We start from the raw sequence: 25,823 nt of genomic DNA on the forward strand, positions 1-25,823 counted from the left end.
CGCGAGCGGGAACCCCCCCGGCCCGGCAGAGCCCGCCCCGCCCCGGCCCGGGCGGAGCGTTCGGGCCCCGCCCCCCAGCGGCAGCTCCCCGGTCCCGGGCTCGGGTCCGGGCCGGGGCTCCGCGCCCCCCGCCGGCGGCCTGGAGCGCGCGCTCCCCCCAGCCCCGGGCAGGCAGAAGAGGCTCAGCCTTCCTTTTATAATACTCTTTTATTTGATTAAAGAATTCGTATTCTTTGTATACACTGGAATGTGCTCTATCCCCTAGGCCATTATTGTACAGGGTTACAAAAACTGGGGTTGGGGCGTCTTTCTTTTTTTAAATATTACCCTTAAACAAATTTAAGAAAAACGCTTCCTCGGTGTTTGAACTCGACTCCATTTTAAAATCATACAGACAAGCAACTCTTGAACATAACTGAATTAATAGGATTCATTGTCTATTTCACTACAGAACAGGGTTTGCTTTCCCTCCCCCAGAACACATCACCTTCCCAGGGCAAGAATCAGGGTTTATTTCCTCACTGGCGCTGTTAACAGAGGAGAGACCGCTAACTTCTTTGGCAGAGGACCCCATGGGAACCAACGCACGCTTACTCTTAGTGAAGTGTGCTCTCTGGAGCACGCTAAACGTGTTCTTAGGACTTGTGAGGACAGGACACCGTTTGAGTATCACCTTCATGCTCAGCCCTTGCCTACAGCAGCAGCTGGGGAGCTCCCCTGCAGACCTCATGCTGTTGGGGCAGCAGCACTGCCACTCAGGTGGTGACTAGCCCCAAATCAAGCGGGTGGGACGTATTTTGAGGGGAACACAGCGCTGTGGGATGAAATAAGTGATACTATTCAGGCAGTCAGAGGAGGAACAGCACTGGGATAGCAAACACTGCACTTGGGTGTTGCTCACTCAGATCAGCCCAGCATGCTTTCTGGAAACTACCATTCCCCTCTCCTCCATCACCAAGCGCTGAGAAAGACCACCAGTTTTTGACAGATCCTAGCCCCACTCCCACTCTGCACAGAGGTGAAGTAAAACAGTCTCAACAGCTGCTTGCACACCTGCACCCTGTAGTTCAACTTGCCAAAACACCAACCCAGCCTGAGCCAGGACATAAAACCCCGGCCAAGAGCTACTACAGCAGACAGCGAGCCACCAGATGGAACAGTCACCTCTGGATGTTCTCCCCCCTGCAACAGGAACTAGAGCATTCAGAGCTGCAGCCTGTGCCACCAGTTAGCCCACTCTGACCCAGCCTCAACAGGAAAGGCCCAAAGGACTTCTGGTGAGCCCAGGATGAAGTCCATTGCTGTACGGTCTGTACGGTAGGGCTGGATGGACAGCAATTAACAGTGTGGGGGCAAAGAGAACTGAGCTGTGAGGCCCTCTTCCCCTATGCTGCTGTCAGTACCCCACCTTTGAAACCGAGATCAACTTGTTCCACTTCTACCAGATGGAAAGGTCCAGAGAAGCACTGCATCCTTGTGTATATCATCTTAATGCCTGTTTTCACCATCAGATGCAAGAGTTGAAGGCTGAGGAGAAATTAAAATGGCAGCACCAACAATGGAACAGTGTTTGATGATTAAAAAAGGAAGAGCATGATGTCTAGTAGGCTCTGGGACTGAGCTCCGGTCATCTTCATGGGAGAATGGGAAGTGTCAAAGCCAGGTTCTCTGCAGAGATCTTGTTCTGCTAGCCAGTAAAAATCTGCCAAAGAAATTTGTAGCCTTTCCCCCCATGAACATGTCAATTCTGTGCCAAAAATGTCTGTGACCCAGGACACTGCAGATGGCAGACAGAGCCATGTGTCTTAGCAGAGAGAGGGCTGCGGCATTCCAAACATTCAGAATAAACTTCGGCCTCTTTTTTTTTTAATTTAAAAATTTCCTTTGTGATTCCCCACAGCTGGCATTACAGGATTTCGTACTTGTCCACCACGAAGGTGGTTTCAGTAGAAAACCTTACAGGGCTGTTCCCATCTACCTGGGTCACTTTGGTAACCTGTGGAGATAACACACATTTAGTTGAGCATTTAACACCACTTCCCAACACAACAAAACACAGCTTTCCAACTTTGAGATGGTCAAAGAGGACAGATTCAACCCAGCACTTTTGAACCCCAAGTCAGTACTGTAAGAAAGATCTTAAAGATCTTTGTCCTGCACCACAAACACAGCCGGACAGTCTAAGGACAACTACAGCACATTCTGCAAGTATCCCCAGTAAGTGTAGCTCTACACCGTCAGTGACTGTACCTGTATGTTGCAATAGTTCTTTTTGGAGATGAAGGAGACTTGCACTGGAAAGAAGTCATTTGGCTGCCCTGCTATGCTGAACTCCAGGCTGCCACTCTTGTTTTTGGCATCTATCACTGGCAGGCACCACTCAAGGAGATTTCTCCGGCTGTCATGGCGATATTCGCCATCTATTTCCCCAATCACTGGGGCACCGACACCAGACCTAGAGTAGGCAAAAAAGAGCTACAATGCCTTACTTGCAAAGAGCTAAGGAAATGACCAAACCCAAATGGCAAAGGAGCTGACAATATACAAAGGCACTTGTTAGCATTGCCCAGGCATGGAACGTTACTTACGGTAAAGGGATTGTGATGATCACATCGTTCAGTTCTAGGCTCTCCTCTTGCAACTCATATTCAATGTTAACATCGCAACTGTTCCCACTTTCTGACGGCCAGCAGTTAACTGAGGGCAGAAAACCAGTATGCTGTACCACACAATCTTTCTGTGCACAACAGGCTTTCAAAAGATGATGTACTTCAAAAAGTACCGTGAAATTATAACCAAGAAATTCCAACTTAAAGAAAAGCTTTTTGTTTTCTTTAAGAACGTTACAGAAAATGGACACTGGTAAGAACAGGTACTATACGATGGAAGGCACATAGAAGTCTTCACCCCTTCACCCAGCACCTCGCAATGTCCCATGCTGTGGAGCCAGCCCAGCTGCTACAAGGCAGGGTACAAGCAGGCACAGATGAACATCAGCCTCTTCCAACCAAGCTCCCACACGTCACACACACACTTGAACTCACTTGTCAGTGGAATGAAGGACTCTTCCGTGGTCTGCAACCTCCACTTCAGCACGCCCACATCACTGTTAATAGGGAATGATTTCTCTGGGTTCTTCAAACCAATCTGCGATTCTGCAGTAAAAAGCTTTTTGTCCACATTTGGGTGAGTCTGAAATGGGAACATAAGCCAAGGCTGTGTCAGCTACTGCAGTAATTTCAAGTATAAGGTGACAACCACATGTAGGTAATTCAGGTTCTAGTACGACGGCCCTACACATCCCTGAGTACTTTCCTCTGCAAAACATACCTTGCTCAGAAGTCCGGCTACAGCACATCTACTTATCAGCCTGCAATACTGTCCAGAAAATACTGATCCACCAGGAAGAATCCACACCACTGGCATTTTTAGTTGCCACTGCACCAGACACTCCAGCAAGTCCTGGTATCTTGGGCAGCATCCTGGGGCTTACAGAACAACAACTCTAAAAAAATCTAAATTTTAAAAAATTTCATTTTTCTCGAGGAAGAAATAGCCTAAAGCATTTCAGCCTCGTGCTGTTGGAAAGAACACTATGAAACCACAAAAATACTACTTCCATCAGCAACCTTTGTGTAAATATATATATATGGCAGCAGCCAAACTCAATGTAAATATTCTCTCATTGCAATGGCAAATGTGAGCATCTTTTTAAAAGCAAAGGATTTCTACTGTATAAGTAGACATGCAGACAGCTAAGTACAGATAAGCTCTTGGCAAGAAGGAGAAGGGAGCAAAAGAGAGTATCAAAGCAACAAAATCTCCAGCACTGAATAAGGCAACAAAAATACACAGGAAGAAAAGGAAGGATGTTTCTCTAAGAATCTTCTTATACTGCTGACCATAATCCAAGGGCTTCAGCAATTGTGTCAGATACAACAATAAAAGGACACAAGTGACCCAAGAAGAAACAGCTTTCCATATAATAAATTTTCTTCGTTGGAACAGTAACTTGACTAGAGAACTCCCGTTCAACAACTACAGCTCGCATCATGTAATAAGCACCAAGCAACATCAGGCTGCTGCGAAGTTCATGTGAAATCAGATGGCATGCCAACATGCTTCACTGGATAGATAAGGCTCTGAAGGCAGGAGGATAAGCGTATGAGACCAGATCTCTCAAGTGAACTTCAAACTTTTGACCATAAGCTAGCCCAGCATTTATGCTACAGAAATGTCTGTTGTGACTACTTCCATTTTCAACATACTTGCTGAAAAGGCTTAGACAGGTGCATAGGACACTAGCACTCAAGTATTTCCAATACTTTGCCCCAGAGAACAGCAAAAGCATGTTCAACAGCATGAACACCAAACACTTTACCTGTAACTGCACTCCCCTTTTGTCTTCATTTTCTACATGCAGGCGAATCCGTGCAAATTTTTCATCAGAGATGTGCAGCATGATCATGCCATGCAGCTCCATATTCTGTAACCCTCCATCACGGCCACAAGTCAAGGAAATTTTCTCCTCTATTTTCATGTGCACACTGGACAGAAAAACAAATATCTCAAGTCCTACACTTGGCATCTAACAGGCAAGATGAAAAATTAGTGTTCAGCAAGGAGAGGCTCTATGCAATGAGCAGGTGCTACAAAGAGCGTGATGGTCCCAAACAGAATGACACTGCCGGCATAACAGATGCATGCACTAACAATGCTCCAACACGTTAACTCAGGGGCACACAGATCTATGGATACAAGTCCAAAAAAACCAGAAACCCATACGATAAACAGTGATACAGCATCTCGATATGCTGTTCACTCAAAATCCCGCTACCATACAGCAGCACAGCTCACAGCAGAAAAAGGTTCTGATCTGCTACATGTAAAACAAACTCTGAATATCTGTATCCTAAGCTGCAATAGGACAGGATCTATTTGTGTCTGCGTAACAGGAAAAATGGCAGCTACTTTAACTCATTTGAAGGCAAAACACTGTGAAGAGACGCATTCCAGAAGGCACAGGAAAATTTCCAATCTCAGCTAAAGAGAGGAGGTACAACCATTTTAGCTAAGACAATTTCTAATCAAATAAGCTATCTTTTGTCACTGTGCTTTCCCAGATTTTACCCTTCATCTTTTAAAATCAGAAGGCTAGATGAGCACACAGGCCTTCAATGGCAGGAAAAAGCCCGTGCTGAAAACTAAAGAGGAAGACAGCTCACAGAGCAACACGTGGATCAGAGAGAGTAGTAAGAAGACTGCTTTCAGAGCAAGGATAATACCTACCTCTCCATGTTAATGGGTGGTGCAAGAACTTTGGCTGCTTCTGTAGAGCGTTTGCCTACAGAAGTCATGATATTTTCTCCTTCCAATTTCAGTTTGTCCACGAAGTTGTCCACCTCCTTCCCTTTAGCACCAAGTTTCAGAGCTTTACTAGGACCTGAAGGCCTAAACATAATGCACAGACATATTCAAGTCACATTCATCGCAACAGTTTCATTCTTCCTCAGTCCTAATTTCAAGTGTTGTAACTTGACTATCCCAACAATTTAATATTCACCTCTGTAACCTTTTCTGGGGGGAGAACAAGTAAAGAAGAGATGATCTTATAAGAAGGATGAAATATTACAGTTTAGATACAGATTCTGAGTATTGCCTGGTACCACTCTTTCTGACACAAAATGAGAAGTCCAATACCCATCAAAGACCCTATGGAGGCTACGGGATGCTCAGGTACTACTGTGATACACAGCACAAATGCTCTTAAATAGTAAAATATATGGTCTACAATATATACGATATGCACCAGTTTAAAAGCATCCAAATTAAAGGCTTTGAGGTCAGCAGACACAGATCAGAGAAGCTAAGGAGAGAGGCCTGACTTTCTCTATCTTTGCAGTAACCCAAAGGAGTGGAGGCACACAAAGAACCTGTAATTTTAAGGCGATACTTCTTGCAGTATCAGGGAGAAAGCTCTTGATGTCCAAAACATAGCGCCAACCTGGTGAGCACTAGCAGACCCCAACAGCACCCAGGCCACAGGTGAATGCTCCCTCACTTACCCACGTATACCAGCTATTTTAGCACCTGTTTATCCATGAAGACTCAAGAGGAAGGCAACTGAAACCCTTTATTTGGGCGTATGGTTTTCAGACAGTGCTGACTCCAAGGAACATCTGCTGCCATCTGTACACTTACCTGGAAGGCGCTGGTGCCACTTTGGGCTTTTCCGTTTCAATGATGGTCTCTGTGATCATTGCTGCTGTTGTGCCCCCAGACACAGCTGAACTACCAAAGCCACCAAAACCAGGTGCCTTTTTGCCTTGTCTCTCTGCATCCCTTCTAGCCTGCTGCAATTCCTTTGCTTTACGGCGCATCTCAGCTTTTGCTTCACGTTCCTGAGTCTAAAGTAAAAGACAAAAGGCTGGTAAAGCTTTGCAACCTCAATCTTATTCTGTATAGCAACTAACACTACGTATGTTTTCTTATCAACCTTTTTTCAAGGACCAGGAAACGGGCATTTAATTTACAGAAAACCTAAATAATTTTAAAACCCTGATCAAATTGGAGTAACATCTTCGCATAAAAAAGCGTCGCTTTCCAGAGTACCTTGTGCCAAACTCAAAATTATTTCCACTCACCTCTCGGACAGCTCGGAACACCTTTTCTTCATGCGAGTCCATCTCAGTGAAGGTCCGAATTTGTGCCAGGTTTACGTTCTCACGGTAGCCCAGGGCAACAATTTCATCAAAGGCAAAAATCAGGTCAAAACAGTGTTCAGAGATCTCATTCTCCTCCAAGGCTCGACAATATTCAGGGATCTAATTCGGGAAAAATATTTAAAAGGAGCATTCATAGAAACAGACGGACGTAACTTTCAGCACCGTCTTTCTACTGTTCCCAGACTTCACAGCTGTGCTAGGCTCTCCGCAGAACTAGCGCATCACTGAGCTGCCTTTCATTCCTTTACCTTGTTGATAAACAACAAGATGAGGTTTTGTGATTGTTAGTTTTTCCTCGGCTAAAATATTTATGCAATCTTTTAACATAGTTCTAACTTCGTAACTCACAAGAACATAAACAAGCAAGCACTATGATGCTAGTTAACTTCCTGAAGATCCTTTGGTTGCATCTGACAGAAATACATTATACAGTTAATATAAAGACAATTGCAAAAACTCATTACTTAGAAATGTATTTAGAGTAGTGCTATGCTTCTCAAGTGCATTCTGTAAAGCCACATTATTTTTAGAAAAAATATAATTATCTTAAGAATACAGCGAATGTTTTACGTTAAATTTGTAACTTCGTCCCTTTGGTCTCACCAGTTAAAGGGCAACCATGGGTTTCTTACATATAGTTCAAAAATACCGCAGAAACTTCAAAGCTTAACCTTGTCCCAGGTCAAGAACAGGCTCTAGAAAATCATGTTGGTAGGTGGAGGCAGACAGTACTTCAGCAATAGCTCACCAACAGGTTTCCTTATAATAGCACTGTTTCAGGCTACAGACACGTGAACTTTGCAGTAAATAACCTGAAGCATAGATCCTTACCACTCTAGAGAAAAGTCGGAGTGTTTCCAGGTCTTCCAGGATATTGCTGTTTTTGGTGGTGATCAGCACCATGTAGAGCTTCTCCATGGGCTGATAAACATACCGCACACTCTCTGTTTCCACAAAAGTGTGCTGCTTCCCGGTGTTCATGAGTTTTGGGAAAGCTGCCAGCAGCCCCTCGATGCGGGTCCGGGTCATCTCCACGAACTGCCGGGAGACAATGGCCTTCCCTGCCTTTGTGCAGACGGCAGCCGCCAACAGCACCTGTGGAGAACACAGACATGGGTTAGCTGTGCCAGTCTTGGACACTGTCTAGCCCCTGCAAGCCTGACACAGCGTCAGACATGCAAAGAAAAGTAAAATCTAGTTGGCAGTAATCTTTCACATCGAGCTGATTTTCCTTCACTGGGATCTTATGTGTCTTTCTATGACTAGCGCCAAGAACTTACCTATTCTAATAGCAGATCGATCCACCTCTGCTTTTCTCTGAAGATATGCTGCAGCCCACTTTCTGTTTCTGTGCTATGTGGAATTAAAGCTCTCAGTCCTCCAGTCAGGAAGACAGAATCAACCAACTCATTGCTCTATATACAAAGTATGACAAAACCCCAAAAATGCTTTAAGCAAAGGCCTAGGTTACTGAATCTTCTGTTAGTTCAGACCCAGCATAAAACTCACATTGAATACCAGAATGTTTTGAAATTTGACATTCCTTCCCAATGCCACGTTTACAATCAAGACAGGTTAATAAAATCTTGAGAGCTATATTAATTACAGCATGTGGACGACTCTCATGGGCATTTCACAGATGCTATCGTACCAACAATAAAAAGGCAGTAAGGCAACCGCTAATTTACCTTTTCTTATTCTCTCTACCTAGACTCCTTCCTGAAATTCCTCTCAAGGATTAGTTTCTTAATTAACTTTGTCAAGATAGGACAGTTTCTGCAGCTAAGATCTTTGGGCTCCCCAGCCATTTTCATTCACAGTACTCCAACAATGAGAGAAGCACCAGCAACTCTCAGCTGCAGATTTCCAGTACCACCTCGAACCCAGTCAACAGGTGGCCGAGTAAGGCAGTCAGGTACCCTGGCAAAACTGTCGTGCATTGTCTGGATAGTCCTAGGACCCTGCAGCTTGACAGCTCAGGGACAAACGTATCCGGAAGAAAAGTGATCAAAAATATACCTCCTCTCTCCAACCACTCTCTGAAACTACTCCGCACGCAGCGTAAGAGAGCAGAATAGCACCAGCAACTCCAGCAGCACTGCCGACTGCTGCACAACGCAGCACATCGGCCTCTGCTGTCTCATCGAGTGACACCAGGTGGGCAACGCGGAGCAGGACCGGCCCCGGCAGAGGAAGAGCTCGGAGCGCCGTGCTCCCTGACAGCAACGCAAAGTAACTGACCACCCCCTGCACCCAGCCGCCACGTTACCGGTCACAACGCCTCACCGGAGACAACATCCTCAGCACCCCAAACGACCTTTAAAACGCACGTAACCGGGTGCGACAAAGGCTGCGGCCGCGAACTCCCCTCTAGGGGAGCAGGACCCCGAGGAGGGCCCCGCAGCCGCCGCTGTGCCTCCGAGCGGGGCTCCCCCTCGCTCCAGCGGCGAGCGCGGAGGGAGGACGAGCCACCGCCGCCGCCACCCGCGGGCACGGCCGACACCGGCCCTCGGCCGAGGCAGCGCGGCTCCAGGTGGCTCCAGGAGGCGGCCCCGGGGCCTCCCGAGCTGCGCCCGCCGCGGGGCCCGGTGGCCGCGCACCCGCCGAGCGGGAGCCCCGCGGCTCCGCCAGGCACCACCCGGGGCAGGCCGCGCTGCCGGGCGGGCGGCGCCGAACTCCGCGGGGCCCGGCCAGGCCCCGCACGCCGCCGGAGCCCCGGGCACGGCCGACAGGCGGCCCCCGGGCACGGCGGGCGGGCGGCGGCGGTCGCGCCCTTACCATGGCGGCGGCGGCGGCGGCGGCGCTGGGCTCGGCGCTCGCTCCCTCGGCGCTCGGCGTCCCCTCGGGCAGCCCCACAAGATGGCGGCGCGGAGCCACGTCCCCAGCCGGAAGCGGCGCGGCGCGGCGCGGCGCGGGGCGGGGCGGGGCGGGGCGGGCGGACCGGAGCGCGGCCCCGCCGGAGGCTGCGGGCGGCCGCCTGCGGGTCCCGCCGCGGCCTGCAGGGGGCGGCGCGGGGCGGCGGGGCCGCTCTAGGCGGCCAGCGGCGAGCCGGGCGGGCGCCCGCGGGAGCCGGTCGCCATGGCGACGGCGGGGGGCGCCCCGTCGGGGCAGCGGGCGGCGGAGGAGAGCGGGGCCGGGCCGCGCCCCGCCGCCCGGCACCGGCTGCTGGAGAACCAGCCGTACGACGAGAGCCTGGACCTGCCGCAGGCCGACGAGCCGGGCGGCGCGGCGGGGAGCGCGAGCCCCCCGCGGGGCTCCCGCCGGCCGGGGCTGCCCCGCTCGGCCGGCGGCGCCCAGGACAGCGGCGGAGGCGGCGAGGTAGGCGCGGGGCCGGGCGCGCGGGGGCGGCCCGGGGGAGCCCCGTCCCGGTAAGGCCCCGTCCCTCCGGCCCTGCAGGACGCGGCGGCCCGGCCCGCCTTCCCCGCCGCCCTCAGCGAGGACGACGACGAGGACTCGGAGGACTCCTCCGGCAGCGACTCGGAGGACGACTCGGAGGAGCACGGAGCCCCGGCGGACGGGTGAGCGCGGAGGGCAGCCGGGCGGGTGCCGCGGGCTGCTCACGGCCCCGAGGAAGGTACGGCCGCGGTCCTACCTGTCAGCACGGCGCCCTCCTCTCTGCGCGCACACAAAGGGCCTAAGAAAAAAAATCCAGCGTGCCGAGCCGCAGTTATAGAAGGGGGCTCCCCGGGTAACACGCGGACGGCGTTTTGCTGTAGAAGCAAAAGGCACAGCTGAGAGGAGCCCCACGACGCCTGCTTGTAGAAAAACTAAGACAAATTAACCTTTGTCTAAATTTCTCTTCCTCGCGTTAGTGACTACAATCTAGCCGATTATGACTACCTGCCAGTATCTCCTGAAATTAAAGAACTCTTTGAATACATAAGGAGGTGAGTTGAAGGAATTTTAGTCAGCTCTTGGCTCTCTTTTGTGTCAAGGATAAGTGTGGTAGGAAATATTAGTCGCCCACTGTGTAACACTTTTTTTTTTTTCCTTCAGGTACACTCCAAAAACAATAGAGATTGAGCACAAACTGCAGCCTTTTATTCCAGACTTTATTCCTGCTGTTGGAGACATTGATGCATTTCTAAAGGTACAATATTTTCAGCTACCTCCTGCCACACTGGCTGAAACAGAAGGTGACAGCGGTGTGAGACTGGCAGGCTGTACAGCCAAGAGCTCAGCTATATCATCCTTGCAGCAGAGAGGTATCCTTGCCCTGCACTGCAGGACAGACTGTTATAGACACCTAGGAGATTACACTTGGTGACACTGGGAACTGGTTGGTCACTTTGGTGACCTCCCACATAGTATATATGTAATTTAAGGTGAGAGCTGCCTTCTTCTTTGTCCAACACGTTGTACATTTCAGGTACCACTGTGCTAACAATTCCTATATTCTGTTCTGTCAGAGCAGCATGCCTACCAATTCCTTTTAGGGTCTGAATTTCAAACTACGGGGAGGGTCTTTACAAAATAGCTCCAGCATCCCCTACTCTGGACTCCCATAGAGAATATATTCTGTGTTTACCTGTAGGTCCCACGTCCAGATGGCAAGCCTGATAACCTCGGCTTACTGGTCCTAGATGAGCCATCAACGAAGCAGTCAGATCCCACAGTGCTTTCTCTTTGGCTAACGGAGAATTCCAAACAGCACAACATCACAGTGAGTCATGGAGAGAGGGGGGATGTTTACTGTTCACTGGCTAGGGCAAAATCGTTGTACTTTAATCTTACTTTTGTCTCTCTGTGACTATAGCATTGCAGCACAAATTATAACTTGGCTTTAAAAGCAGAAAAAAAAATAACCCATTATTACCTATAGCTTTAAACTAAAGTGTATCTAAGCATTGCTTAAGGCAAGTTTCAGTACAGACTTTGGATCTCTGTTTCGTTCAGGTGGAGCTGTAACATATATATATTTTTCTTTGGGTTGTCACTACCTGGTTTTACTCAGTGTTTTGTTTCCCAGTTGCTCTTCTGTCTGCAGAAATCAGTTGGTATAGTACAACTAGGAAAGAGAAGACGTGGTTAATCGGGCAAACACAGGGTTTGCAAAAAAAAAAAAAAAAAACCCACAAAGTACTTCCAGGTTTATATTTTTGTTTCTAGCAGCAGATAAAAGTGAAGAGTGTGGAAAATGCAGAAAAGAACCCCAAAGCCATTGACAGCTGGATTGAAAGTATCAGCGAACTACACCGCTGCAAACCTCCGGCCACTGTCCACTATACCCGGTGAGCCATTTTATCAGCAGACCTTCAGGTCAGTGGGAGGCTGGTGGCAAAATCAAAGGGTACTGAGCAGAACTATTGAGATGTCTCTAAGAGGGAGAAGATCTGGTGAGTTTCAGGGTAGTCATACCATGCACGTCTGCAGGACACTCACTTTCCTTCTCTGTACTTCTCTTTCCCTACATAGTAGAGAAACTTCAAGTAGCTTAACAGCTATCATGCACCACTTTCAATTCCTTGCAAGCAGTGACTCTGTAAAAGGAGAAATTCTGGACAAGTCAGAGGAGGCAAGACTTACTCTTACCAAGTACTGATTTGGGTCTCTGCTGCTGTGGCACCCCCTTCTGCCCAGACTCCCAGTTCAGAACAGCCCAGTCACTCTAAAGGAAGCAGTGTTTCCAGCATCTTCCTTCAGCCATAGTGCTAAGCACAAATTCTAAGCTTAATCTTGTTTTAATAAAAATGTCCAAACTGACACTGCAGATGGAGTCTGTCTCATTCAGAGCAATCTGGCAGTAGGAAGCCATTTCAGTTTCTTGCATGTAATCTTAATTTTCTGTTTTTTTTTTTTCCTTCCCTTGCAGGCCCATGCCTGACATAGAGACCCTCATGCAGGAGTGGTCACCAGAATTTGAGGCGCTCTTGGGAAAGGTATGATATACAAGTGCTAGGTAGTTAGCTCAGGGCATGGCATTAGAAATGATCTAACTTGAAACCTGGGTTTCTCTTCTACTTTGACCACATTGACTTCATCCTTCTCGATTGAGGTTAGCTCTTTACTTAACATTTCTCTCTTAACAGAAGACAGGTGAGCAGCCTAACGCCTGAATGTCTAGCTGCTGCCCAGATAGCCTCTGTGCTTGGTCCAAGATTAGCACATGCTCTCAGTCCCTTGCTATTTGAGAACAGAACTAACACCCTCTTCTATTCCAGGTGGGCCTCCCAACTGCAGAGATGAACTGTGACCTGGCTGAATATGTTGACATGATATGTGGTAAGCAGAGGAGGTCTCTTTCTTAGCCTCACTTAAAGGCATCTGATTATTCCTGGCACAGGAACTGCCAACAAATTGAAACATTCAACTTTGACAGACACAGCGGTAACAACGTTATCTTAGGCTGGTCCAAAGAGGATGTTCTGTCTGTCTGTTAACTCATTCTTCTTATTATTCCATGAGCTTGGGTTTTGTCTGCTCTGCTCAGCTAGCTGATGAGAGTGAGCAGTTAACTCTCTTCTCTTCCAAGAGCCTAGGTAGCATTCTGTGCAGGGTGGTGTAGTCTGTTTGCTCTCATGCACTTCTGCTCTTCTTTTAGCCATTCTGGACATCCCTGTGTACAAGAGTCGGATCCAGCCTCTGCATGTACTTTTCTTGCTCTACTCGGAGTTCAAGAACTCACAAGTAAGCAACCCCAGACAGGCACTGGTCACTCAGCTGGAAGCATTACAAAGCTTGTGTCCTTAAATTTGGCCTTGCTGGTACGTGTTTGTAAAGAGCTAGTAGACTATCATAAAAGCGTCCAAAGAACATTTTCTTAGCTTCTCATTTCCCTAGTATCTCAAAGGCTCAGCACTGATATTGCAGCGTTGCACTAGGAGCCTCTGACTTTCTGCAAGCCTGGGATGCAGCATTGTTTAGCAATCCAGCATAAGTCCAGATGCTTTTTCCCACTGAAGTCATGGTGACTGTGCTGAGCACAGACAGCATGGTTAGAGCAGGGCTTGCGTGAGGCTCTAGCTCGCTGCTGAGCACACAGCTCATATGGTGCTAAAGTGGCTCGTGTTTTCAGGTACACATGCACTCTAATTAATGTCTCATCTTTGCACTAATGCATTCTTTCTCCTGCAGCATTTCAAGCCTATGGCTGAAGGGAAGAAGGCTAGGAGCTCTCTATCCACACCTTCACAAGCAGCAGAAGTGGAAGTATTAAGCTTTACTTGAAGCTTTGCATTAAACCTTCATCTCTTGGATCAAGATCTGCTGCTGGACATAGAGTTTTGACCAAAGGAACCTGTGAAGCAACACAACATTTCAGAAGCCTCCCTTATTTTATAGATACTGCAGAGCTGTTCTGCATTCCTAGAGTAGATTTTTAGTCTTCACATTTATAGCAGATGCTAATACCTCCATTTTGACTTGTCTCCAGGGCGTACAGCATTAAAATCTCTTCCAATGACAAACTGTATGTGCCACTGATGTTGCAGAACTGAGGCTTGCAGAGTGTACACTGCAGCGTGTAGGAATAAATTCCATGCTCTGACACAAAACTTAGCTCTACCCCGTGCGTTCCAAGGTCTGATGCGCTCTGGGGGTCTTGAGTCTCCTCTTCCCTTTATTATAGAGCCACTTTTTCTGTTCTCCATGCCCTTTGCTGCTGCCAGCAGCGTCACTGCTTCCTTTCTGCTGCTTGTGCAGAAGGAATTGATGAAAACCAGAGGACCCCATGGGGGGGGGGGGGGGGGGGGGGGGGGGGCGCTCTTTGCTTACCTCTCACTGCGTGCAGATGATGGCAGGGGGTGAAACAGGGTGTGTTTGCCGTGCACCCTAGGTGGGTGACAAGCTGATGAGGTCAGAACATAAAAATTTAGAGGAGTTTGTACAATTGTTGCTCCCACTGGCTGTTTTAGTGGAGTTCAGCAAAGAAAAAGGAGAAATAACCAGTGCAGCACCACACAGACACTTAAGTTCAGTTTATTGCTGTTGGGATGACTCCTCTCAGCCCCTGCCATGCTGGCTGCCCTCACCTGTCCCCGATCCAGCAGGGATGGACAGGTTTGTAAAGCAAGCAGGCTGCGAGTCTGCTAAATGAAGGCCAGTGCTTGGCGTTACTCGGGGAGGAATCACAGCACTAGCAGCCTGACAGAATCTGTCTATAAAAAGCTTTGATGCATTTTGATTATAACAGTTATGTAAAAACATGCCATTCCCAAAGGCATTTCCCTTTGCAGGGAGCCACATCAGCTCCTCCTGGGTCAGAGCCTGGAGGACAGGTCCTGCTGCAGCATTTCCTGGCCTGGTGACACACAGGGAGCCCTCATGGTTCTCCTGTCTCATCGCCAGGTTTCTTCCAGAGCAGTGGCACCGCGGGGCAGGAACACCCTGTGTGCAGCTGGCATTTCCAGGCTGTCCTGCTCTTCGGTGCCTTTTCCTGGCCCAGCCCCCAGGAAGGGGGAGTGTCCCCTGCCTCAGGTGGCATCTACCAGCTGACAGTGCGCCCAGCCCATGCCTGTTGTCCCAAGGTGGCACCTGATACTTAGCGTGTTGAGGCTGAGGTTTGCTGGGCAACGAAGCCTCAACAGTAGGCAAAACACTTTACACTGGAAGTCAGGTCTCTGCCAATAGCCAGAAAATTCAGGATCTGGTATTTGAAGGAGTCCTCAAAGGTCTGAGGGAAGTCAAACATCCCAGGCTCAATGGGACTGAGCTCTGCAGGGACCCTTCTGTGCCCACTGCCCTCACCCTCGGACTGTTCCCCACCGTGGCACTTGCTCCCCGGCCCAGTCTCAGCAGTGCTAGTCTGCATGGTGGGTCCTCCGTGAGCACTGAAGAAGACGGGCAACTTCCAGAAGACGAGCGAGGCAGACGGGGTGGTTTCAAAGGATTGTGGTATTGCTCTTTCCCCCCTGAAGCACAGGCACCAATCACAGGGGGAGCTGGGTGCTTGCTGGGGTCCTGGGGAGGCTCTGGGGGAAGAGCAGCCTGTTGGCACCATGATGCATCTCACAGCCAGATCTCATCGCTGCTCATACTGGGAACTTTGTAGATGCGCCCAGCCATTGGGAATGGGACCAAACCTGCAGGACAGAAAGAGCTCATTGCCACCACCTTCCAGGACAGACGCAGAGGCCAGTGTCTCTGCAGCATAGCTTTCTTGGACTGCTCACCTGTCTGTACTCCCTCACTGAGGACAAGGGTGTTCTGCAGGGTCCGCTGCCCTCCCTTGGCTTCCACATCCCCAGGGGTGGCTGTGGGAAAGGAAAGGGGACAGAGCAGGAGCTTCTCAGCCCACATGGGAGCAATGTGCCTCAGTGCTTTACCTCTGTGCTCCTGTGTGAGCTCTCCGAGTCGCAGATCAGGCGGCAGGGACCTGTTCTCCCGGGGCAGGCACGTGCTTGGGGTCTGCAGGTGCTCGGCCCTGCTGTGATGAGGGTGCTGGCTGAGCAGGCTGTGGCACTATTCCCACACAACACTCACTCCCACCCAGCGCAGGGGATGCTGTTAAATAAGGCACTTCTTGCTCCAAGGGGAGGCAGGGAAACCACAGCTTACCTGGGAGGAACCGATGCAGATCCAGGGAGTCCTGTGGGAGGGAGGGTGTCAGGGAGCGGCCATGTCCAGGGGCCCTGGACCCAGCGGGGGCTGAGCTGCAGGCCCACGTGCCTGCCCCAGGGCTCCCTCCTGCTTGGCTCTTACCTGGTACTGGCTTGGCTCGGCGGCACGCCAGGCAGGCAGCAAGGGAGCCCAAGCCAAGCAGGGCACTCAGGGCCAGGGCTGAGCCCACAGCAACGCCCAGGAAGGGCAGCTCCACATGGGCATCCAGCAAACCTGTGCGAGCAGCGTAGCTCCCTCAGTACCCTGGGTGCCCGGGCTTTGGCACCTACCCCTGTGGCACCTACCTGGAGGCAGGAGGGAGGTAGTGGTGATGCCCAGGCTGTTGGCAGCACTGACTGAGAGATTGGTGGCTGCTCTGCCAAGGTGCACATGGAGAGAGTGGTTGGCCAGTCCGGGGTAGTGCTTGGTGTCCAGGAGAAGGAATTCGGATGCATTGGCCACTATGCGCCCATCCTGGTCCACCCAGGTGATGCTAGCAGGCGGGTTGGCTTGCACCAGCACAAAGAGCACCAGGAGGAGCCCAGCGTCATCGACCTCCTCGTAGCGGGCATCTGCACGCAGGATCTCTGGCTTATCTGGGCAGCAAACACAGGCAGTGAGACGGGAGGGAGGTACAGGGGACAGCTGAGGCAGGGAGGCAGCACAGTCAACAACAGGATTTGCTGCTCAGAAGGCACTAGGAGCACTCAGCTGTTGTTACAGCACTAACGAGATGCTCCCCTGCTACTGCTGTGACAGATCCACATCCTGCTCTGGCTCCAGCCAGGCAGCAGCCCTGTGCACACTCCCTGTGCCTCCAGCCAGGGGTGCCAGCAGGGCCGGTGCCGCAGGCCTTACACTGCACATCGAGGAGGACGGATGCATTGGCAGTGTCATTGGAGGCTGGGTCAGTCACGGAGCAGTTGAGCTCGCGATCCGTGCGCCGGGCAGTGATGGTGAGAGTGCTGCTGGCTGTGCCCGCTGCTGAGCAGTTTGCCTCCTGTCTCCGGCCATCGAGGTACCAGGTGAGCACGGAGCCAGGGGCTGCCTGTGGGGCCCGGCAGATGAAGGCTCGCCTCTCCTTCTCCCGCAGCGTGCACGAGGCCAGCGGCCGCCCGTCAATGGTGGGGCCCGGCTCCCTCAGCCCTGCCGGAGTGCCAGAGCACGTCAGAGCTGCGGGGGGGGGGGGGTCCCCCCTCCCAGGGCTGTGCCAGACCCCGCCAGGGCCTCACCTGCCAGGCAGAGCACCGGGAAGCCGAGCAGCAGCAGTGGGGCGAGAGCAGCCCCCGGGCAGCCCCTGAGGCTCCCCATCGCAGCCGGCCAGGCTCAGCGCTAGGGGAGAGGCAGGTGGAGCAGCGACATGGGCACATCCCTGCGCCGGGCCCCTGTCAGCCGGGCGTGCAGTGTGGCCGGAGGATGCAACCAGGCCGCACCTACCTGGAGCTCTGCCGCTGCGCCCTGCCCGTCCTGCAGCGCGGCGCCGCATGGGGCCTGGGCACGCAGGCGCGGTCCCGGCCCTGAGCATCCCTGCCTCAGCTGTGCAGCTGCGCCTCTGAGCAGGGCCAGCCCCGTGCAGCCGCTACAGCTGCAGGGTCACAGCTGCTGTACCACAGCTGCAGCGCACAGGGGAGCACCGGGAGGAGCAGGGGACAGGCACCCCCGCACCCCCACCTCCTCGCTTTGAGAGGGGCTCAGCCCCCTTGGCCCAGCCTCATGCTGAGCTGCCCAGGGCAGCGGGGCTGGATGTTACGCCGCAACCACCGACAACGCCGCAGCCAGAGCCCTCCTGGGCAGACAGGGAGGTTTTATTTGGGGTGGAACAGAGCTGAGACAAAACCAAGGGGCAGAAAGCTTTCCTCAGGGTGGCCCTGGATCATACGGGCTGTGTGCTGCTGCCTCCACCAGGCTTCAAACCTCCTGAGGCCTCAAAGGCAGCCCTGCCCCTGGCTACTGGCCAGGATGAATGGGAGGGGGGCTCCGGCAGCTGCAGCCTCAGTTGCTGCTGGCACCGTTGGGGTTGCGCAGCCGTCCCAGCATCTCACAGAGCATCTGGTTGCAGAGTGCTGAGTAGGGGTTCAGCAGCACCAGCTGCCGCCGTGCAAATGCGCTGCCCAGGCGTGCTGCACGCTCGAAGTCGCGCCGGGCGTCCTCATCGCGGGCCTGCAGCTGGTGGATCAGCCCCCGCTGCACGAAGCTCTGGCAGGCGGCACGGCCACAGCCCCTGCCCAGGTGGATGGCGGTGTCCAAGTCCCGCAGCGCACCTGGACAGGGCAAAAGGTGGCGGGGAGCTGGGGTAGTCTGGGGAAGTGGCCAGGACCCTGGTGCTTTGCCCCACTGCAGGGCTGCCGCCTGGTCCCGTAATCCTTACCTGCCACATCCCCCTTGAGGCGCAGGGCCTGGGCCCGGTTGTTATATCCCGAGGCGCGCCCAGGGAGCAGGCGGATGGCCTCGTTGAACCGTTCCAGGGCGGTGCTCACATCTCCAGATTCAGCAGCAGAAACCCCCTGCAACTCCAGGTCCTGGACCTGCTCCAGCAGCTTGGGCGCAAAGGTCTCCTCTGTGTCAAAGGCAGCATCCCTCGTCCTGTGCTCCACAGATGTGCCCAGCGGGCAGGCGCCAGCACCAGTTGTGGGCACCTGGCTCTGGGTCCCTGCATACCTGCGCCCTGCTTGGTGCAGTCCCAGCACCAGCCCCAGGACCTCCCCTCCATCCCCAGGTACCCGTCCCAGTCCCCTGAGTCTGGCCCCAGGGAGGCAGAGCGGACCCCAAGCCACCCCTGGGCGGTGGCCCAGGAGGAGGGAGAGGGGCTGCTCCCAGCAGCACAGCCTCCTCCCCTGCCCATGGGAAGCAACCAGCAGGAACCTGAAGCTGCATCTGCCTCACCTTCCTCCTGGATGTCCTCCTCCTCATCCAGTCCAGGGATGTCCCCAAACGGAGTGCTGGGGTTGAAAATGGTCTGCAGGATGGCTCTGTCATTTGCGGTGGCCATGGTGCTGCGTGCGCAGTGCCCGCAGCAAAGCCCCAGCAGGTCTGGAGGACAGCTGCTGGCAGGTTAATGTTCACCCCACTGGCACCGCTCACCCATCCCCATCCTATCCCAGCCCAGCCACTGAGCTCCTCCACCCCCCGACCCAGCCAATTCCCACAGGCCCAGCTGGAGGACCCACAAATACCCGAGGTGACCCGTGCGCAGCAACCACAGCACACCAGACAGAGCCAAGCACGTCTCCACCAAAAAAAACACCGTGGCGTGGGAGCAAAAGGGAAGCAGAGTGGCTCTGCAGCCGGAAGCCACCAATGCTCACCAACTTGAGCCCTTGCTGCGTGCCTTTGGGCTTCCCGCGGGCACCCGGTGCCGTCCTGTCCACCAGCGGCGCTGCCAGGCCCAGCAGGTTGCAGCTCCAGCCCTGAGCCACGTGGCACTGCCCCCAGAGCACTGGCCACGCTCAGCGCTGCTGCCAGCACTGCTGCAGCTCCACAGAGGCACTCATTCTCCCATCCCCATCCTCCTCAGCGCCGCCACGGGCGGCATTTTGCACCTGCTCCTGACCCTGGCCGCGGTGTGGGCCAAGGGCACTGGTCAAGCAGCCGGGGCAGCGCAGCTCTTCCTGCAGAGCACAAAGCACCTTCGTGCAGCAACACGCAGGCAGAGCGCCAAAGTGCATGTGGGACGAGAAATACGATCATTTAAACAGGAAAACCAGCTTCCCGACTCAGGAATAAACCAAGAGCAACCCTCTGCAGCAATAAACTTGACATGTTTATTAATTAAACTATCACTTAAATAAAAAAAAGTGCATAGAAAATAAACATGTTTAAAAACTCCTTTGTTTTTTGTTTTTTGTTTTGTTTTTACAACTATGTACACTTTTTATTTTTACATTCAGTCTTTTGCAGAGCTTTCAGCATTTTTTTAAACTATTAAAGTATTTCCTTCTTCCCTGTGACAGGGAGTTAACACTGATGTACTTTAGACACGTTTCCTCTTTTTTTTTTTTTAAAAAAAAACAACAGAAGCTTGGAAGAACACAAGAAAAAAAAGATTTGTTATACATGATAAGTTGTCAAGAAGTGTATTTCTAGAACATAACCTTGCCTTTGCAGAGTTTTTTTTTTTTTTCTTTTTTGAAACAATTATTCACCTACCTGTATTTACTAAAGAGACTGTTAAGTTCAATAAAAGAAACACCACAAGTATAGTTCTTGGTTGATAGACAAAGCTACTGTACCTTGTTAAAAAGATACCAGGAAAGCACAGAGCACATTTTTCCCTATATGCAGGTGGTACCCCAACATTCATAACCAAAAAGAGAGGAAAAAAGGAAAAAACCAAGTTGTACAAGTACTGACTGGTAACAATAAAGGTCAGGGAAGCCCTCGAGCTGCCCGTTCCCAGGCTCCCTCTCATTTTCCAGCTCTCAGAGCCAGGCGCGCTCGCTGCCTGGCACCAACGAGGCTGCCGTCCGCCTGGAAATGTGCAGCCTGATTTCTTCCCGCCTCCGTTAGCAACTGTAACACAATCCTTATCTATAGTGTTAAGAGAATTAAAAGCCATGGACCGATACTGAACTAGGCTTCATTACACGGTGCATTACTATATTAGTTCCTATATATATTGTATTTATAGTTATAAAAAAAACTTGCAAGTGTTGGATGTGGACCAGTAGTATGGGTTTGAATGGCATGATTCTGCACAAAGACCATCTCACTGAAGAACCTGGTATTGCTTTGAAATGAAAGAAAAACGATAAACAAAAAGATACCCAGCCCTTTGCAATGACCCGCTTTTCCTTTAAAAAAACTGGTTTGTACAAATAAAAGTAAACGCCCTAAGGTTCCATTTTTTAGTATTTTCAGATATCATGATCTGTGTCAGTCCTTATAAAATATACATTCATATACTGGGAAGCTGTGCTGTGCTCACCGTTAGCCCAGGCAGAACAGGGTTGAAGGGCACGCAGGCATCTCACAGGTGACAGAACACGTACGCGCTAGCTGCCAAGGCTTCTCCCTGCCTTACTTCCATTTGCCCAAAAGAGAGAGTCAAACGCCTGTGCTGGATCGCTCTGGCTGTGAGTGGGACAGGAGCGTGGGCGCCCTGGCCCAGCCCCTGGCAGCACAGCTCAGCTTCTCTGGGTACAGACAGTTTCACTGGCCACAGCGGCACCTGCCGAGGCAGCCGCCACAGGTATAGCAGCAAAGCAAACAGCGAGCGAGGTCCCCACCGGGCCCGTCTGCTCGACCAGTCCTTGCAGGAGGAGACTCCTGGTGCTTGGCTCCGGGGGCACTCCCGCGGCTTTCCCTCAGGTTTCCTAGCCACCTGGCCCAGCGGGTCTTCCCTACGGGGGTGGCTTTGGGCAGCATTTCCCAGTCGGGACTCCCTCCTGCTCAGCACCTGCCCTCCGGGCCCTGCACTGCACTGACGCTTGGCAGACGAGAAGGGAGCTGCCGGCGGGGGATGACGTGCCCCCTCTTTAAGAGGGAGCGGCGCGGGCGAGAGAAACGTGGTTGAGCCGCACACAATTCTCGGGTTTAACCACGGTGAGAGCTGTCCCCCAGCAATGCTGTCAAAACCAAGGAAGAAAAAGGACAAAGAGCAGCTGTGTCTGCGGAGGCAGGGCTGAGATCTGCTCCCAGACGTGCTTTTTGGCCTTCTCAAGGTATGTGCGTTCCCAAACTGTCAGTGCATCAAATCATTTCAGTAACAAATGCAGCTTCAATTTGACTCTTCTTTAAACAGTTATTACCAAATAATAATCACGCAGTGCAACAAAGAAAGGAAACCAGCAGTTCCTGACCCTGTGAGTGCTGTATTTCATTCCCAGGTCAGAGGAAGAGGTCTCGGGGCCCGAAGAGCACGGATAATGGAGTGCAAGCCTGCGAGCGCTGGGGAGTTCGGTCAGTTCGGTCCATTTCCTACAAACTGCTTGTGCAGTTTTGGGGTTGCCTTTCAATTTGGCAGCCCCCAAAACAGCTACTAACCTACCCACAGGGACAGTTTACAAAAGCAAGGGAGCTTCATGGTTTAACTGCTCCAAGGAACAATTGCTCTTGTTTCAAGAGAGACACTGTGGGATCAGGAGCGCACGTGTGGGTGCGTGCCCCAGACCATCCCAGACGGCGGTGAGCCGAGGAGGGCCAGGGCCCTATTGCTTCAACAGATTTCCACAGGACCATGTTTTTGCGTCCAGAGAGTTGTGAATTTACCTAGAGAAGAAAGGTACAGTCTTTCTCCAGGGGAGCTGCTCCGGACAAAGCAGTGATGAGCGGCAGACTGACCTCTAGGACAGGGACAAGACCGGCGGTCAAGTGACCGGAGCAGGACCTGTCCCCTGGGTGCAGTGAGGTGCCCGTGCAGCTGACCTGGGTTGGGGGATGCCCCTCACTGCCCCAGCCCCACATTCATCCAAACCCCCTCCTTTAGGGACAGCTGATCTGAGTGGACACAGCAGGGTGGGAAATGACACTTCCCACAGAAATGCTAATTCTGAATGCCAAGCAAAAGAGGTGAAGTTAAGGGTCAGTTCTCTCTCTCTCTTTCCTTAAATACACACAGGATACTGGTGTGTGGCAAGGCAGAATCATGCCTCCATGTTCAGATACAGTTCCCATGAGTCAAACTCCTCCTAAGCTGGGCAATTCTTCCTCCTGCCCCTATCTTGACAAGAAAATAAAAGTTTAAGGTCCAGCCAAACCTCCTAGAAACAGTTACTGAAGTCAAAAAGGCAGAACAAGATTAAAAAATAAAAATAAAGTGTACCCCTCTCTCTGGAGAAAGGATCAGACTGTGTCCAGCCAGATATTTCCTATAACCGTCCTATGAAAATAAAAACAATATTAAAAACAGATTCTTTTAAATTAGGATAATACCACTGTTTAAAAAGCCTCGTCATAAGTGCTTTTACCTATGAAGTGCTTCTCATAGAAAAATATACAAAATATATTTACATTTATAAAACCTTAAATACTAAACTGTAAACAGAACAGAGTAAAATCCAATGTCTTAATTTGTTAGGCTTGGGGCTTTTTCTTTCCTTTTTTTTTTTTTTTTTTTTTTTTGAGGCGTGGAGCAGACCCAAAAGGGAGGAGGATTTACATTACTTTAACCAGGACAATAGTGTCTTTTGATTCACTTAAAATAAGCTTGGTTCTTCAGCTACCACAATTTCAACCGTGCCAATTGCTAATTTATTTATTTCCTATGCATTTCTAAGTGCTGCATGGAGTACATGGGGCTGGTTAGTGTTTGGCCTTGCATTTTCAGAGAATTTACACTCCATTTTGGTGCCTCTTCCTGTGCCTTTCATAGAAGATTACGAAACTACATACTGAAGATGGGTCGCGACAGGCATGTGCCTAGAGAAGTCACTTGTTTGTCTCTACGTCACAGGCTGAGCAGAGCAGCTCCCGGGGAAGCGTCCTCAGAAGTCCCTCCTAGTTCTTGCTCTACAGCCACAAGCGGCCAACAGCAGAATGCGCTTCCACCACTGCTTCTCTCCCCTGAAGACGTTTGTCCCCTGGGCCAGCCCCACAGTAGCAGACACACCACTGTACCCAGAGGAGCCTTTCAGACCCTAGGTCAAAGGAGAAAGACAGCCTCTGATGACAGGAACATGGGAAAACACTGCTTCCCTCCCATACTGCAGAGGGAGGGTGCTGCTGAAAGAAAGCATTTGCTCACAAAGATTTACAGCTCTGTAACTAGTTGGCACAAGCCCTTTCTCTGCTAAAGAATGCCAGGAATTCCCCTGCACTCGGGCAGGAATTTCAGAGCGAAACGAAACACTATCCAAATCCTTCTCAATTTACTTTCGGCTGCTATATGATGCTCTCCCCCATTCAGTCTTCCTAGATTAAAACAGATAAGCCAGACCCACGGCGCACCAGGCCACCTATGCCACACAGTATACCAACCAACTCACAAATAGTGTTTTGGAGATGCATAGCACAAGGAATCACAGACACGTACAAAGTTCTCAGAGTAGCTGGTTGGTGGGACACAGTTTCTCTCTCTAGGAGAAAAGAGCAGTCACATACTGTGCTTTCAAAACTTATGACACAACAGTCGAATGAAAACAAGAACTCCACATTCACCACTTTGAGCCAAGAGACAACAGAAGGACGGGATCCATGATGACTCCCCTATACCTGGGTCTGTCTACCCTCCCCACTCCCACTCATTAGCCCCATTCTGACAAACAAATTCTGAGGGTTGGGGCAGGAACGACAATAGCAAAAACATAATCACACTGAGGATCTTCTCCAGTCGCCTGTGTCTTTCATAAGGGTAAGTGTGCGCATGCGAGACATGAAGATGTGGACTCTGACAGAGAAACACAGCCGCCAGTTAGGTCCCTGAGCCCAGCTGATCTTCATTCCTGCCTCCATCCTTCCCTCTCCCTTGCGAATGGCAGGGTAGGGATTCACTAGAAGCTTTGGTTCGCCCCAGGCCCTTTAGGGCTCACTTGCAGGTCATGGAAGTTCTAGTTTAAAAACTTCCTGCACTTCTTGGCACCGCAGTTACAGGGCAGTTTGTTGCTGGCGTCTTCAATGGGGAACTTGTAGTCATACGTAAGTTCTTCCCCCCGGTAGATTTTGCGCATGGCGAAGATGACGATGTGTTTTTGGCCATCAATGTTGATGACCCGGGAGTAGCAGTTGGGCTCACAAGAGTGATTGATGAAGCGGGCTGCATTCCCATGCATGGTGGCATCTACCACTTCAGAGTCATCAATGCGGAACATGTAGCAACCAATCCCCTACACACAGAGGACAGAAAGACAGTTAGGCAAGTGAAGTGAAGCGAGAGCTACTCTAACAGACAGCTTAGATTATTACAGCGATGTGGCAACCGAAAGTCAAGTCATTAAGAATATCTGCAACCTCTATTCACTTGTCTTCGTAAGCTCATGCTTGAATTATTTCATCCCTTCACCCTTTGGATCTGCAACACGAAGATCCCACTGATATTTTTCCCAGTCCAGAGGAGAAAATAAGAAATGATCTAGAGCTCCAGAAAGTATGGGGAACGTCCTAAGAAGTCTGTAAACCCAAATCATGATGTTCAAAAGCAACTTTCACATGGCCTACACTTGTCCTACTTTCCCAGCCACTTCCTGGTTCTCCCAAACTCCTCTCTGTACACAGTAATCTCACCAGTCACATTTAGCAATAATTTCTTTCATCTTATGTACATCACTGCTTTGCACTGAAAACAGTTTTAGGTCACTAATACAAATGCTTTACTCAAAGCATTTGGAAAGTCAAAATATTAAGCAACTCCTCTACTCCATGGCTATGCTTGTTCTGGCTTTATTTAGACAAAACGCTTCTGTCAAGAATGACAAAAAAGGCTTCATGAAACTGCAATTTATAGCAGGGAGGTTGTTATATAACAAGGAGGGTTTAATTTAGAGATGACTGATCAGCCTTTTAATTTTGTTTGAGAGCTCCAGTTTATACTGATCTGTGCTATGAACCCTCAAGCTCTGATCTCACCTACACCACTTCTTCCTTTGGCACATAGCAGATCTTAAACCGTTTAAACTTATCTACCTCTCT

The 25,823-nt window shown here is 50.9% G+C and overlaps 5 protein-coding genes across 18 annotated transcripts in view; 1 reads left to right on the plus strand and 4 right to left on the minus strand.

Moving 5' to 3' along the window:
- Positions 1-197: 197 nt before the first annotated feature.
- On the minus strand, positions 198-9,641 carry ARCN1 (archain 1). 2 transcript variants are annotated; one of them, XM_040534419.1, is made up of 10 exons: positions 9,504-9,641; positions 7,557-7,820; positions 6,645-6,824; positions 6,202-6,407; positions 5,290-5,451; positions 4,382-4,547; positions 3,045-3,192; positions 2,589-2,697; positions 2,251-2,455; positions 198-1,996 (listed from the first exon to the last, which is right to left on the minus strand). In XM_040534419.1, the coding sequence occupies exons 1-10, from the start codon at positions 9,504-9,506 to the stop codon at positions 1,907-1,909; spliced, it is 1,533 nt and encodes a 510-aa protein (XP_040390353.1). In that variant the 5' UTR covers positions 9,507-9,641; the 3' UTR covers positions 198-1,906. The 2 variants fall into 2 exon arrangements, with proteins under 2 accessions (XP_040390353.1, XP_040390352.1); XM_040534418.1 differs by lacking the exon at positions 9,504-9,641 and adding an exon at positions 9,012-9,038.
- The window catches only part of KMT2A (lysine methyltransferase 2A), a 63,337-nt gene continuing 45,008 nt past the window's right edge, over positions 7,495-25,823 (minus strand). For 3 of the 4 annotated variants that reach the window (XM_040534417.1, XM_040534416.1, XM_040534415.1), the window contains exon 36: positions 20,010-25,021. In XM_040534417.1, coding sequence (XP_040390351.1) covers positions 24,746-25,021 — 276 coding nt within the window. In that variant the 3' untranslated portion in view covers positions 20,010-24,745. Of the gene's footprint in view, positions 7,507-20,009; positions 25,022-25,823 lie in introns of those variants that run through there. The other variant, XR_005814266.1, reaches the window with a different exon arrangement.
- IFT46 (intraflagellar transport 46) lies at positions 9,789-14,131 on the plus strand. Its single transcript, XM_040534430.1, has 10 exons — positions 9,789-10,043; positions 10,122-10,243; positions 10,538-10,612; positions 10,722-10,815; positions 11,260-11,388; positions 11,835-11,956; positions 12,538-12,604; positions 12,887-12,947; positions 13,267-13,352; positions 13,800-14,131. The coding sequence occupies exons 1-10, from the start codon at positions 9,804-9,806 to the stop codon at positions 13,890-13,892; spliced, it is 1,089 nt and encodes a 362-aa protein (XP_040390364.1). The 5' UTR covers positions 9,789-9,803; the 3' UTR covers positions 13,893-14,131.
- On the minus strand, positions 14,629-17,854 carry TMEM25 (transmembrane protein 25). 9 transcript variants are annotated; one of them, XM_040534427.1, is made up of 9 exons: positions 17,700-17,854; positions 17,495-17,594; positions 17,121-17,408; positions 16,568-16,858; positions 16,365-16,496; positions 16,221-16,251; positions 15,989-16,089; positions 15,836-15,916; positions 14,629-15,745 (listed from the first exon to the last, which is right to left on the minus strand). In XM_040534427.1, exons 2-9 carry the CDS (start codon positions 17,571-17,573, stop codon positions 15,672-15,674), a joined length of 1,077 nt encoding a protein of 358 aa, XP_040390361.1. In that variant the 5' UTR covers positions 17,574-17,594; positions 17,700-17,854; the 3' UTR covers positions 14,629-15,671. The 9 variants fall into 9 exon arrangements, with proteins under 9 accessions (XP_040390361.1, XP_040390362.1, XP_040390360.1 ...); XM_040534428.1 differs by having other exon boundaries at positions 15,989-16,086; positions 17,700-17,743; XM_040534426.1 differs by having other exon boundaries at positions 17,495-17,750.
- TTC36 (tetratricopeptide repeat domain 36) lies at positions 18,030-20,008 on the minus strand. 2 transcript variants are annotated; one of them, XM_040534432.1, is made up of 4 exons: positions 19,568-20,008; positions 19,146-19,292; positions 18,631-18,819; positions 18,030-18,523 (listed from the first exon to the last, which is right to left on the minus strand). In XM_040534432.1, exons 2-4 carry the CDS (start codon positions 19,249-19,251, stop codon positions 18,255-18,257), a joined length of 564 nt encoding a protein of 187 aa, XP_040390366.1. In that variant the 5' UTR covers positions 19,252-19,292; positions 19,568-20,008; the 3' UTR covers positions 18,030-18,254. The 2 variants fall into 2 exon arrangements, with proteins under 2 accessions (XP_040390366.1, XP_040390367.1); XM_040534433.1 differs by lacking the exon at positions 19,568-20,008 and having other exon boundaries at positions 19,146-19,302.

This window comes from Cygnus olor, chromosome 22, assembly GCF_009769625.2.
Source record: "Cygnus olor isolate bCygOlo1 chromosome 22, bCygOlo1.pri.v2, whole genome shotgun sequence".
NCBI classification, from domain to species: Eukaryota; Metazoa; Chordata; class Aves; order Anseriformes; family Anatidae; genus Cygnus; species Cygnus olor.

Coding starts and splice junctions, on each gene's coding strand:
- ARCN1 (XM_040534418.1), bottom strand. Junction 6,408..6,644: donor TGTTCCGAGCTGTCCGAGAG/GTGAGTGGAAAT, acceptor CTTTTACTTTAG/ACTCAGGAACGTGAAGCAAA. Junction 5,452..6,201: donor GTGGCACCAGCGCCTTCCAG/GTAAGTGTACAG, acceptor CATTATGTTTAG/GCCTTCAGGTCCTAGTAAAG.
- IFT46 (XM_040534430.1), top strand. CDS start 9,804: ATGGCGACGGCGGGGGGCGCCCCGTCGGGGCAGCGGGCGGCGGAGGAG. Junction 11,957..12,537: donor GCCACTGTCCACTATACCCG/GTGAGCCATTTT, acceptor CTTCCCTTGCAG/GCCCATGCCTGACATAGAGA. Junction 12,948..13,266: donor ATATGTTGACATGATATGTG/GTAAGCAGAGGA, acceptor CTCTTCTTTTAG/CCATTCTGGACATCCCTGTG.
- TMEM25 (XM_040534420.1), bottom strand. CDS start 17,573: ATGGGGAGCCTCAGGGGCTGCCCGGGGGCTGCTCTCGCCCCACTGCTG. Junction 16,859..17,120: donor CGTCCTCCTCGATGTGCAGT/GTAAGGCCTGCG, acceptor TTTGCTGCCCAG/ATAAGCCAGAGATCCTGCGT. Junction 16,497..16,567: donor TACCTCCCTCCTGCCTCCAG/GTAGGTGCCACA, acceptor CTGCTCGCACAG/GTTTGCTGGATGCCCATGTG.
- TTC36 (XM_040534432.1), bottom strand. CDS start 19,251: ATGGCCACCGCAAATGACAGAGCCATCCTGCAGACCATTTTCAACCCC. Junction 18,820..19,145: donor GGAGGACATCCAGGAGGAAG/GTGAGGCAGATG, acceptor CCTTTGACACAG/AGGAGACCTTTGCGCCCAAG. Junction 18,524..18,630: donor CCTCAAGGGGGATGTGGCAG/GTAAGGATTACG, acceptor TGCCCTGTCCAG/GTGCGCTGCGGGACTTGGAC.